This window comes from Oncorhynchus keta, chromosome 14 (genome assembly GCF_023373465.1).
Source record: "Oncorhynchus keta strain PuntledgeMale-10-30-2019 chromosome 14, Oket_V2, whole genome shotgun sequence".
Lineage (NCBI taxonomy): Eukaryota > Metazoa > Chordata > Actinopteri > Salmoniformes > Salmonidae > Oncorhynchus > Oncorhynchus keta.
The window spans coordinates 39,894,906-39,909,419 of NC_068434.1; the positions used below are offsets into that span (position 1 = coordinate 39,894,906).

The 14,514-nt window shown below is 41.0% G+C and overlaps 1 protein-coding gene across 1 annotated transcript; it reads right to left on the reverse strand.

The window, feature by feature from the left end:
• Positions 1–1,575: 1,575 nt before the first annotated feature.
• vamp8 (vesicle-associated membrane protein 8 (endobrevin)) lies at positions 1,576–14,514 on the reverse strand. The gene is made up of 3 exons (XM_035786050.2): positions 14,305–14,514; positions 4,054–4,209; positions 1,576–3,724 (listed from the first exon to the last, which is right to left on the reverse strand). Exons 1-3 carry the CDS (start codon positions 14,317–14,319, stop codon positions 3,539–3,541), a joined length of 357 nt encoding a protein of 118 aa, XP_035641943.1. The 5' UTR covers positions 14,320–14,514; the 3' UTR covers positions 1,576–3,538.

A 14,514-nucleotide genomic window follows, 5' to 3' on the forward strand; every position in this document is an offset into this window, starting at 1 on the left:
TCTTTATCGCCTTCATCTGTCAACATTGACTTAATGATAAACATGAATAAGAAGTAAGCTATAACCCTGGTTGCCTGCCTTGGCTTTATCAGAGCATACGAGAGCTGTGCCCAGTGTTGGGGCGCTTAATTGTGTATGGGGGCAGGTATGGACTGGGACCACAATTCGGCTCACACATTGCCCATTTTTTTCCCTTGAGGCTCCTACATTTGGCAAATAATGATCATTCTGCACAAAACCCCCAATTTAGAACGGTCCACTGGGTTAAATATGGACAGGCCCATCCGGCATTTACCCAAACTGCCCCATTTCCAATCCATTTCTGTATGGGGGCAGATGACAGCCACCATGTGAGGCTGTGTCAGGTCGTGTGGTACTAACCAGACTCTCTCAGGCCTAGTTAACAATGGGTTACGTCTGGGTCCGTTCCACACCAACACAAAGAACATATTCAGTCCACTCGGCCCTCCCTCCTTATCATTATGTAATATGGAGGAATGAGGACTCACATCCACATGACTTCCAATCAGAATCCAGACAGAATGCCTAGATACCATTTCCTGTCCAGTATAAATGGGCTCTTTTAGTTTCTTACATTGGAATCGGTTGTTTCAGGAACACATGGTTGGTCATAAGGATTGTAAATGTAAATTGTGAGAAGTACCTTGGTAATATAAGATTAGCATTTTTCATGCTTTGTTAAACACAATCACATTCATTATTTGGGATAAACCAGAACTACTCTACTCTGTTTATTGTTTACCATATATCCTGATTCCTAGTCACCTTACCCATATACATATACCTTAACCCCTATACCACAGGAGGTTGGTGGTACCTTCATTGGGAAGGGCGGGCTGGTGGTAATGGCTGGAGCAGAAACAGTGGAATAGTATCAAATACATCAAACACACGGTTTCCATATATTTGATGCCATTCCATTTGCGCTGTTCCAGCCATTATTATGAGCCATCCTGCCCTCAGCAGCCTCCACTGGCCTATACATATCTACCTCTACCGATCCAGTATCCCTTCCAATTAGTGGAAAAAATATCAGAATTGGATTGCCTGTATTAACGCAGCCTAAGGAGATCAGATCCAAACAACCTGGACCCCCTTCGCTTATCTCACAGCACAGATCTCACATGGATGGAGATTGAGATGTCCTTGAGGTCTTTGCATAGCGAGTACAAATTGCAAGATGTTAACACTGTTTATGCCCACTGTAAAACCTAATATACAGTCCAAGTAAATACTGTTAATGCTTCCAAAGATATCAAATATTAGATTAAAACTCTGGGAACCTTGACTGTTCTGGTAATGGCTCAACTGTTCCCGTCTGTTGATTCAAGAGAACGCCTTCACAAAGTAAACACTTAATCAAGACCCCCATTAGCGTATTGAGAGATCCCAGCAGTTAGAACACAGTAAAACAACCAACAACCAAGACCCCATGATCCTTTGAGCAACTACACCAACCTCTTTGTGTTAGTGTGATGTGTCTCCCTCTTGTGACTTTATGATCAAGCAAATATAATTTGAGACAATAGGAAAGAACAAAACTAAATCACTGCGTAAGGTAATACTATTTATTATATAACTCATCAGAAACAACATAATTGAACTCTATCAATGAATGAAAAACAAATTATTCTCCAACAATTGTAACTGGCCCAAATTCCCAATACATCCTACTGGTCTAAAATATCATTATATCTCTGGCCCGGCGCCCCACGGCTACACATATCTGACCTTTATGATCGGACTATAGCAAGGCACATTATGGTGGCAGCATTATAAAAACTTTTTTTTTTAAATGTGCTCATACTTTTAATTAAGGGATTAAGGCAAAATTGTACTTCAATAATTTCCCATTATAAAAGGTGTCAGGCATTTTCTAAGTATGTAGACACTTTTTAATCCAAGCATATCATATCATACTCCTTCATTGGTATTGTTGATTAAGAATAACATTAATACAGTAATATGAAAAACAAAAGATGTTCAGAAGAGATGACATATAGCCTTAAATGAACCTCAATGTTACACTACTTGGATGGTTTACAAATGTACTAACAGGTGAAAAAACTAAACATGAACTATATACACGCATGGGAGTTAACCCCTTGACCTCTCCAAAGCTCAGATGGTATTGCACCATTGGAGTGGGCAGTGGGATAAGTTAAAAGGCAAAAGTAGCTCAAGAATACATGTACCAAAAGCTACTCTGCAATTTATCATTTTAATGGAGTCAAGATTACATTACCAGAATTAATACATTTTGGGGGAATTAAGATTAAAGTGGGCATAGAAATAAAAGGGGAAGAAATAGGTAAGCAATGACTGAATTACATTACAATTGAAAGATAGTGTCTTCCTAAAACAAGGCAGTAACTAAGCCATGTCGTGACAGCAGTCATAGGAGCTGCAGACATTAGTTTAGACCAGCAGGGGACTTGTTAGCTGTTCAATCATCCCTCTCTCACAGCAGCTTGACTGGAGTTAGCCAGGGTTTCCAAGACCTGGGTGCATGGAACATGATAACAAGCATAGGTCGTGACAAGAGTTCCAGCAGGTTATGTATGATGGAGTATCAGAAGGTCATGGATAGAGGTGTAAAGACCTTTCCCTTCTCCAGAGTCTCCCACCATTCTCTTTCCCTCTCTCAGTTCCCACCAGCCTGTGTCTCGTCTGTGGCCTCCGATGCCTTCTTTAACTGTAACATTGCAAGTAAGAAAATCTGTTCTCCCATCTTTTAAAACAAAAACACTGTGACAACCGATCTAGTAACCAGCTCAGCTAAAACCCATTCAAACATGGTGAAAAAGTGAGAAAAGACTAACTATACAAACAATTTAAAATAAATATCAGGAACAATGACCATGACAAACATCTCTACAGCACAAATCTTTTCATATCTCCCATGTTCACCCATTCAAATCTGTCCTGACCTTTGACCTCTTGGAGGCTTAACTCCTTACCCCTGACTGTGTGTGGATCACATTACATACCCTCAAAACACCAAAGGAATAGAAACCATAAATGCCAAATAAATACCAGCATGAATTTAGAAATGTGTCACAAATAACATTATATAGGCTACAATGACAATATCTACCCCTTAATTAGTACTTTGGTCTTCCCTGAAAAATATTTGCGGCCCAGCATTAACAGAGACAGCAGGGAAGTTAGTTTTTTTTTCTTCAAATGAACCATATGGTGTTTGAATGGCCAAAGACTGGTTAGAAGGAGGGTGTGAAGCAGTACAAGAGTTGAGACGGTGATGTATTTAAGAAAAAGGGAGAAAATGTGCAAATAAGTGAGGGTTATTCATAAAAGCCAACATGCATCATTTCAAAGTGATGACGCATTGTTGAACTGTAGAGTCAACAGTACCTATTGATCATGAGCCAAGTTGGTTTCGAAGTTGGGCTTCTCTTGAAAGAAATTGCTCAGGTGGTAAGTAAGCTAACAAGTATGTGAGTGTGTATGTGCGTGTGTGTGATGTACTGTAAATGTGTGTCTCCGCCATGGGTGGTTATTGCGCTTTTGTGGGTGTGGGAAGAGGGGGAGCAGGCGAGCTCGTAGGGATGACTCCAGTGGCGAGCAGTACGATGATGAGGATTATGACGAGGACGATGACCACTATCACCACCCACAGCTTCATGTTCTTCCACCAGTAGGAACGAGCCACCTTCTGAGACGTGTGCTTGAAGTTCTGAGCCTGAGGGAGAGATGGGATGGGATATGCTAACAAAAATCATACCATTTGCATTGTTTTGCAGTAACCAATGCTTTGCAAACTGTGTGTGTATAATGCATTTTGTTTTACTGTAAAGTGTATTGCGAATTTTAAATGCAAGTTTGATTTGATTTAATTGGATTTAAACTGAAGTACACTACACAAACCCAAACTGCGGGTCACAAAACTCTAAGTCCATAGACAACTTTAAATCCAATTATGGATACCTAATTTGGATTAACTATGAAATAACATTTAAATAAACAGTAGAGGAGCACACAAGAGGGGAAGAACAGTGTTGTAGGACTGACCCCAGCCTGCAGGTCCTCTGACTTGCCCATCAGGTCGTCCAGCCTCTCACCCCGGGCCAGGATCCGGTCCACGTTCTGGGTCATTATGTCCTTCACCCCATCCACCTGAGATTGCAGGGTCTTCACCTTGTCCTGCTCCACCACCTCACCCTTCTCCTGGAGAAAAACAGAGACAGACAGTGATAGAACATTAGAGAAAGAAAGTAATAGAACACGAGAGAAAGAGCATGAGAGAGAGTGAGAGAGGTCAATGAGGATAATACGCTTCTGCACATGTTTTTGGAAACTGGTAATATCTGCGTGAGTTCATGTGTATTCTCTTACAAAAGCTTTATAAAAAAATCAATTTACAACAGGAGGCAGGGGACCCTGTGGAGCAGTTTTACACCTGTATGTGCTGTAACTTTAGGTCATAACTGCCTTTTAATGATGACGTAAGACCTGCACACAAAAAAAACAGGTGTAATCATTGGTCCAAAATGTTTTGCAACGGCAACCGTTTACTCCAAATGGAGAATGTTTTGCAACGAAAATGAGAGTTTCTATTGGACAAATTCAAATCCATTTGCTTCCGTTTGGAATACACCCAACGATCCAAGTCAGAATCAGGAACATATGCATCTTTCAACTAGGCCTATTTTATTGCCAGGAGGTGTACATGAAAGAAAGCCCCCTGTAACTGTTCATCACTCCATGTTTTTTTATTTGCATAGTAGTAATTTCCGTTCATATTTCAGACAGCTTGCTGTGTGAACTTTGACACCTTGAAGTGTAAAAGATGCTGTAAGGCGTTGAAGTGTTATGCCAGTACTACACGTACAGTGGGGCAATAAAGTATTTAGTCAGCCAGCAATTGTGCAAGTTCTCCCACTTAAAAAGATGAGCCCTGTAATTTTCATCATTGGTACACTTCAACTATGACAGACAAAATGAGGGGGGGGAAGAAAAAAAAAATCCAGAAAATCACATTGTAGGATTTTTAATGAATTTATTTGCAAATTATGGTGGAAAATAAGTATGTTCAATAACAAACGTTTCTCAATACTTTGTTATATACCCTTTGTTGGCAATGACAGAGGTCAAATGTTTTCTGTATGTCTTCACAAGGTTCACACACACTGTTGCTGATGTGAAGACAATTTTGACCCATTCCTCCATGCAGATCTCCTCTAGAGCAGTGATGTTTTGGGGCTGTTGCTGGGCAACACGGACTTTCAACTCCCTCCAAAGATCTTCTATGGGGTTGAGATCTGGAGACTGGCTAGGCCACTCCAGGACCTTGAAATGCTTCTTACGAAGCCACTCCTTCGTTGCCCGGGCGGTGTGTTTGGGATCATTGTCATGCTGAAAGACCCAGCCACGTTTCCTCTCCAATGCCCTTGCTGATGGAAGGAGGTTTTCACTCAAAATCTCACGATACATGGCCCCATTCATTCTTTCCTTTACACGGATCAGTCGTCATGGTCCCTTTGCAGAAAAACAGCCCCAAAGCATGATGTTTCCACCCCCATGCTTCACAGTAGGTACGGTGTTCTTTGGGTGCAACTCAGCATTCTTTGTTCTCCAAACACGACGAGTTGAATTTACCAAAAAGTTATATTTTGGTTTCATCTGACATTCTCCCAATCTTCTTCTGGATCATCCAAATGCTCTCTAGCAAATTTCAGACGGGCCTGGACATGTACTGGCTTAAGCAGGGGGACACATCTGGCACTGCAGGATTTGAGTCCATGGTGGCATAGTGTGTTACTGATGGTAGGCTTTGTTACTTTGGTCCCAGCTCTCTGCAGGTCATTCACTTGTTTGTAGGTGACCAGATACGTATTTTCCACCATAATTTGCAAATAAATTCATTAAAAATCCTACAATGTGATTTTCTGGATTATATTCTTCTAATTTTGTCTGTGTACCTATGATGAAAATTACAGGCCTCTCATCTTTTTAAGTGGGAGAACTTGCACAACTGGTGGCTGACTAAATACTTTTTTTGACACACTATATGTGAGAGAGGGGGGTTGTTGCACATTTCTTCCAAGCCCCAGGAGGCCTCTGGCTCAAACACAAGAATCTCTTCTTTCTTTCTTTCTTTCTTTCTTTCTTTCCACTCGGTGAGTCTCCTCGCTCTCTCCTTCACAACCTGCTCTCTCCCGGCACAGGGCTCTGCCTGCATGAGGCATACTGAATGGCAGACTGCTATCAAATGACAAGTCCCATTGAGAGCGAAACATTACATACTGACGAACAAAGGAAGTTCACTGATGATAGAGACACTAGTAGGCTACGTACAGTATTACACAGAATCTTACTCAAATATACGTGAGAAGCAAGCCCCTTTGAAGCTCGTTGAACATCTCATTATAAAATCATGGGCATTAATATGGAGTTGGTCCCCCCTTTGCTGCTATAACAGCCTCCACTCTTCTGGGAAGGCTTTCCACTAGATGTTGGAGCATTGGTGTGGGGACTTGCTTCCATTCAATCACAAGAGCATTATAAAGGTTGCACACTGATGTTGGGCAATTAGGCCTGGTTCGCAGTTTGTATGTGGAGATTGCATGGCTGTGTGCTCAATTTTATACACCTGCCAGCAACCGGTGTGGCTGAAATAGCCGAATCCACTGATTTGGAGTGGTGTCCACATACACTATATATTCAAAAGTATGTCTGTCTGCTATGATAGAGAAAGTACATCCAACAGATAATCCCTTCGCTAACATAAATGAGGAAATTATTCCGATGAATTATGGATCTTCGGTCAGTAAATAAGTGCCAGTCTGTGCTATCATGCCAAACATGTTTGACAATTACAGCAACAAACAGATCTGGGACCAGGGCAAGCTATAGATAATAATGATGTTTGACAGCAAACTAGGTCCAGTTTCCGTTCTCAGATAACCTTCACTAAAGTAATCACAGTCTGGTCAGAGGTTGCCATCAAATCATATTAAATCTGTTTCAGAGAGTAGCTCATGTGTACATGAACCTGAACGAACAGTTGTTAATCTGGGATAACTACTGTGAACTAAGAATAAATACATTTTTGTGTGAGAGTATAGGCTTGAACAGGGCTGAAGAATGTTCTGTTCCATTGAACCTCTATCATAGATTGCTCTAAAATGTACTTCTAAATGCCAAGTCATTTCCCTAACATGTTGGTCAATAACATTGTAGCCTATCAGGTTTTAATTTCCCAACCATCACCAAAAATTCTGTTTTAAAATACATCTCAGGGACGTTGTGGATTTATGGAGCTACTGTAAAACATTTATGTTGAGCCTATCGAGTGGTCCGTCTACAATGTACCCTTCACGACCATACAGCCCTGGCAACTAACACAGTAAAAGTACCTACCAACTTCCTAAACTTCGGCCAAGATTAGACCGTTTGACTGTTCCCACATTTTGTTAGGTTACAGCCTTATTCTAAAATGGATTAAATAGTTCCTCCCCAAATGAATCTACACACACACGCACACACACACACACACACAATACCCCAAAAGCAAAAACAGGTTTAGACATTTTAGCAAATATATATATACAGTGCCTTGCGAAAGTATTCGGCCCCCTTGAACTTTGCGACCTTTTGCCACATTTCAGGCTTCAAACATAATGATATAAAACTGTATTTTTTTTGTGAAGAATCAACAACAAGTGGAACAACATTTATTGGATATTTCAAACTTTTTTAACAAATCAAAAACTGAAAAATTGGGCATGCAAAATTATTCAGCCCCTTTACTTTCAGTGAAGCAAACTCTCCAGAAGTTCAGTGAGGATCTCTGAATGATCCAATGTTGACCTATATGACTAATGATGATAAATACAATCCACCTGTGTGTAATCAAGTCTCCGTATAAATGGACCTGCACTGTGATAGTCTCAGAGGTCCGTTAAAAGCGCAGAGAGCATCATGAAGAACAAGGAACACACCAGGCAGGTCCGAGATACTGTTGTGAAGAAGTTTAAAGCCGGATTTGGATACAAAAAGATTTCCCAAGCTTTAAACATCCCAAGGAGCACTGTGCAAGCGATAATATTGAAATGGAAGGAGTATCAGACCACTGCAAATCTACCAAGACCTGGCCGTCCCTCTAAACTTTCAGCTCATACAAGGAGAAGACCCATGATCACTCAGGATGAACTGCAGAGATCTACAGCTGAGGTGGGAGACTCTGTCCATAGGACAACAATCAGTCGTATATTGCACAAATCTGGCCTTTATGGAAGAGTGGCAAGAAGAAAGCCATTTCTTAAAGATATCAATAAAAATTGTTGTTTAAAGTTTGCCACAAGCCACCTGGGAGACACACCAAACATGTGGAAGAAGGTGCTCTGGTCAGATGTAACCAAAATTTAACTTTTTGGCAACAATGCAAAACGTTATGTTTGGCGTAAAAGCAACACAGCTCATCACCCTGAACACACCATCCCCACTGTCAAACATGGTGGTGGCAGCATCATGGTTTGGGCCTGCTTTTCTTCAGCAGGGACAGGGAAGATGGTTAAAATTGATGGGAAGATGGATGGAGCCAAATACAGGACAATTCTGGAAGAAAACCTGATGGTGTCTGCAAAAGACCTGAGACTGGGACGGAGATTTATCTTCCAACAAGACAATGATCCAAAACAAAGCAAAATCTACAATGGAATGGTTAAAAAATAAACATATCCAGGTGTTAGAATGGCCAAGTCAAAGTCCAGACCTGAATCCAATCGAGAATCTGTGGAAAGAACTGAAAACTGCTGTTCACAAATGCTCTCCATCCAACCTCACTGAGCTCGAGCTGTTTTGCAAGGAGGAATGGGAAAACATTTCAGTCTCTCGATGTGCAAAACTGATAGAGACATACCCCAAGCGACTTACAGCTGTAATCGCAGCAAAAAGTGGCGCTACAAAGTATTAACTTAAGGGGGCTGAATAATTTTGCACGCCCAATTTTTCCGTTTTTGATTTGTTAAAAAAGTTTAAAATATCCAATAAATGTCGTTCCACTTCATGATTGTGTCCCACTTGTTGTTGATTAATCACAAAAAAATACAGTTTTATATCTTTATGTTTGAAGCCTGAAATGTGGCAAAAGGTCGCAAAGTTCAAGGGGGCCGAATACTTTCGCAAGGCACTGTAAAATAAAAAAACTGAAATATCACATTTACATACGTATTCAGACCTTTTACTCAGTACTTTGTTGAAGCAGCTTTGGCAGCGATTACAGCATTGAGTCATCTTGGGTATCTCCCAGTCCCTGCTACTGAAAAACATCCCCACAGCATGATGCTGCCACCAGTATGCTTCACAGTAGGGATGGTGCCATGTTTCCTCCAGACATGCCGCTTGACATTCAGGCCAAAGAGTTCAATCTTGGTTTCATCAGACCAGAGAATCGTATTTCTCATGGTCTGAGTCCTTTAGGTGCTTTTGGGCAAACTCCAAGTGGGCTGTCATTTGCCTTTTACTGAGGAGTGGCTTCCGTCTGGCCACTCTACCATAAAGGCCTGATTGATGGAGTGCTGCAGAGATAGTGGTCTTTCTGGAAGTTCTCCCATCTCCACAGAGGAACACTGGAGCACTGTCAGAGTGACCCTCGGGTTCTTGGCCTTCTCCCTGACCAAGGCCCTTCTTCCCTGATTGCTCAGTTTGGCCGGGCGGCCAGCTGTCCGAAGAGTCTTGGTAGTTCCAAACGTGTTCCATTTCTGAATGCTAGAGGCCACTGTGTTCTTGGGGACCTTCAATGCTGCAGAAATGTTTTGGTACCCTTCCCCAGATCTGTGCCTCGACACAATCCAGACTCTTGAGCTCTACGGGCAATTCCTTCATCCTCGTGGCTTGGTTTTTGCTCTGACATGCACTGTCAACTGTGGAAACTTATATAGACAGGTGTGTGTGTCTTTTCAATTAAATTGACCACAGGTGGAATCCAATCAAGTTGTAGAAACATCTCAAGGAGGATCAATGGAAAGAAGGTGCACCTTAGCTCAATTTCTAGTCTCATAGCAAAGGGTCTGAAGATATGTTTTTTATTTTAAATCGATTTGCAAACATTTAAAAAAAACTTTTCACTTTGTCATTATGGGGTACTGTGTGTAGATTTTAGAATAAGGCTATAATGGAACAACAATCAAGAGCTATGATGAAACTGGCTCTCATGAGGACCGTCACAGGAAAGGAAGACCCAAAGTTACCGCTGCTGCAGAGGATAAGGTCATTAGATTTAACTACATCTCAGATTGCAGCCCAAATAAATGCTTCAAAGAGTTCAAGTAAGAGACAACTCAAAATTAACTGTTCAGAGGAGACTGTGTGAATCAGGCCTTCATGGTTGAATTGCTGCAAAGAAACCACTACTAAAGGACACCAATAATAAGAGACTTGCTTGGGCCAAGAAACACGAGCAATGGACATTAGACTGGTGATAATCTGTCTTTGGTCTGATGAGTCCAAATATGAGATTTTTGGTTCCAACTGCTGTGTCTTTGTGAGACACAGAGTAGGTGAACAGATTATCTCCAAATGTGTGGTTCCCACCGTGAAGCCTGGAGGTGTGATTGTGCTTTGCTGGTGACACTGATTTATTTAGAATTCAAGGCACATTAACCAGCATGGCTACCACAGCATTCTGCAGCGATACGCCATCCCATCTGGTTTGCACTTAGTGGGACTATCATTTGTTTTTCAACAGGACAATGACCCAACACACCTCCAGGCTGTGTAAGGCTATTTTACCAAGAAGGAGAGTGATGGAGTGCTACATCAGATGACCTGGCCTCCACAATCCCCCGACCTCAACCCAATTGAGATGGTTTGGGATGAGTCGGACCGCAGAGTGAAGGAGAAGCATCCAATAAATGCTCAGCATATGTGGGAACTCCTTCAAGACTTGTGGAAAAGCATTCCAGGTGAAGCTGGTTGAGTGAATGCCAAGAGTGTGCAAAGCTGTCATCAAGGCAAAGAGTGGCTACTTTGAAGAATCTAAAATATATTTTGATTTCTTTAACCCTTTTTTGGTTACTACATAATTCCATGTGTTATTTCATAGAGGTCTTCAATATAATTCTACAATGTTGAAAATAGTTCAAATAAAGAAATACCCTTGAATGAGTAGGTGTGTCTAAACTTTTGACTGGTACTGCATATTTGACATTTGTATCTTGAAGCTTAATTGAGGAATAATCAATTGAATTTGGAACATTTGTGACATTTTGGACTTACCCAGACATTCTCTAAAGCCGAGATCCGCGATAGGCGCAACAGCGCCACCCCAAGCGCATTTGTTATTGTTTTGAGCGAATGAGCATTCAGCATCATGGTAAAATATGAAATGTGTACTCTGATGTTCTGTTATAGGTGCAATGATGTCCGACGGGGGGAAAAAAAACAGTGTTTGTTGTTTGAAGTAGCATCTTTATTGTTGTCATATCGCAAACAGACGTGGCAGTTTCAACGCTATGAATAGGTGCTACATAGCAAAAATGGTCGGCATTTGAATCTTTATTGCTTGCTCTGTAATAGGAGTAGTATTTCATTTCAATAACAATTGTCTTACATTCATTTATGAATACTGGAAAATATACATGCAAATATTGTTGAACATAATAAATTGATCTATGGGCATATTCAAAGTTCCAGTGGGATCTCTGCTAGTTTTAAGGTTATGGCCCATTTTATACAGAGAAATTGGCATGGTAAGCAATGCAACCAATCACAGCTCTTCTTTTACTTGTACCATTGCACACCCTGCAAATAACCAGCAGAGAGCTAGCATTTTGAATCCATTTATACATTCACTATGTTGGTAACGCTTACAAATTGGACCATAACCCTAAAAGTAGCAGAAATACCACTCAGGAACTTTGATATGCCTGTATGTTAAACAATATGTAGAACATTTGCAAAATCATATTTTGTCCATGAATATATTTTCAATATACTACTAATATTACAGAGTCAGCAGCAAAGCTTCATGACACACATTTTCACTTTGTAGCACCTACAGACGAAAGATTATGTAGTCTTAAAGGGTAAAGCCAAAATGTCACAAATATACCTCTTCAATTTATTATTTTTTCAATTATGCTTTAAGATACAAAATGTCAAATATGTCAACAATCTTTCCTCCAAAGGACCCTTCTATGGATTATATTTAATGGAAATACAACCCAAAAGAATTTCCCTTTTAGGAATCATCCCTTTAGTCAATTGTTCACTGAACAAAAATATAAATGCAACATGCAAAAATGTCAAATATTTTACTTGAGTTACAGCTCATATAAAGAAACTCAGTCAATTTCACATTACTGGGAATACAGATATGCATCTGTTGGTCACACATACCTTTAAAGAAGGGTAATGGAGCAGGAAGCCAGTCAGTATCTGGTGTGACCACCATTTGCCTCATGCTGCCCGACACATCTCCTTCGCATAGAGTTGATCGGGTTGTTGATTATGGCCTGTGGAATGTTGTCCCACTCTTCTTCAATGGCTGTGCGAAGATGCTGGATATTGACGGGAAACGGAACACGCTGTTGTACACGTTGATCCAGAGCACCCCAAACATGCTCAATGGGTGACATATCTGGTGAGTATGCAGGCCATGGAAAAACTGGAACATTTTCAGCTTCCAGTGCATGAAACATGCTGAAACATGAGGTGATGGCAGCAGTTGAATGGCACGACAATGGGCCTCAGGATCTGGTCACTGTGTCTCTGCGCATTCAAATTGCCATTGATAAAATGCAATTGTGTTCGTTGTCCATAGCTTATGCCTGCCCATACCATAACCCCACTTCCAACATGGGACACTCTGCTCACAACGTTGACATCAACAAACCGCTCGCCCACACAACGCCATACATGCTGTCTGCCATCTGCCTGGTACAGATGAAACCAGCATTCAGCTGTGAAGAGTACACTTCTCCAGTGTGCCAGTGGCCATCAAAGGTGAGAATTTGCCCACTGAAGTCGGTTAGGATGCCCAACTGCAGTCAAGACCCTGGTGAGGACGATGAAACAGTTTCTGACAGTTCGTGCATAAATTCTTTGGTTGTGCAAACCCACAGTTTCATTAGCTGTCCAGGTGGCTAGTCTCAGACGATCCCACAGGCACAGGTGAAGAAGCCGGATGTGCAGGTCCTGGGCTGGCGTGGTTACATGTGGTCTGCGGTTTTGAGGCCAGTTGGATGTACTGCCAAATTTTCTAAAACAACACTGGAAGTGACTTATGGTAGAAAAATGAACATTCAATTCTCTGGCAACAGCTCTGGTGGACATTCCTGCAGTCAACATGTCAATTGCACGCTCTCTCAAAACATGAGACATCTGTGGCATTGTGTTTTAACACGGCACATTTTATAGTGGCCTATTATTCCCAGCACCAACTGCACCTGTGTAATGATCATTATGTTTAATCAACTTCTTGATATGCCACACCTGTCAGGTGGATGGATTATCTTGGCAAAGGAGAAATGCTCACTAACAACAATGTAAACAAATGTCTGCACATTATAAGAGAAATAAGCTTTTGTGCACATGGAACATTTCTGAGGTCTTTTATTTTATCTCATGAAACCGACACTTTACATGTTGTGTTTATATTTTTGTTCAGTAAACTTCAAGACTTTATTACATCCTCTCCTGAGGAGGAAGCACAGTACAGTATTCCACAGTAAGTTCATACGGGGTTTTCCAGTATTCTCCCGTAGAGCCCATAAAGAGTAAGGTGTAGTATTTGAGTTAGCCTTGTATATTTGACTATCATATCCTTCAAATTTACACAGTTGAAGCTTCATGCTGAGGTTGTCTTTGAGGTGTTAACTAATTAATTTTCTTGTAATATTGTCCAAGATATTGTTTCAAGCTTTGTTATTTTTATTGTTGTCTAATAAATAGATTTGGCTACATTGAAGTGTGTTTATCAAATCAAACTATACTACCCAAAAGTAACAACTGTTGCGCAGGCGCCAGTAGAGAAATGTACAATTTCAACACTTTGGTCCATTTCCTCAAAAACGACATTGCCACGACATCTTGGTCAGAAAGAATTTGCAGTGAGGGCAAAACAGAACCTTTTCATTACATAATATGAAGCCCAAACAGGAGACGAAATTATCAACCTGATACATTTAGATTCTCAAGTGAGAAGGATAGACTGTGTGGACTCGACTGAGACGGGTTATAACGCTGTAATGTTTTGTTTTCTATACAACGCCAAATATTTCAAGCACATCAGAAAATAACGATTTTTCCAGCACCTACCATATCATTAGACATGTTGTTGGAAAATGGAGTCCTTTGCCACCCGACCGATAACTTATTTGATCCTGATGCATGAAATGTGTCGAACTTTTGTATTGAGTTTGTGGTCCCCGTTCAACAGCCGATTACGTTACCTACTTCCTGGGTTGTTGTTTGCTCCCTCAAAGTGAATCGCTTCGCTTTGACCCTGCTCGAATGTTTCGCTTCCAA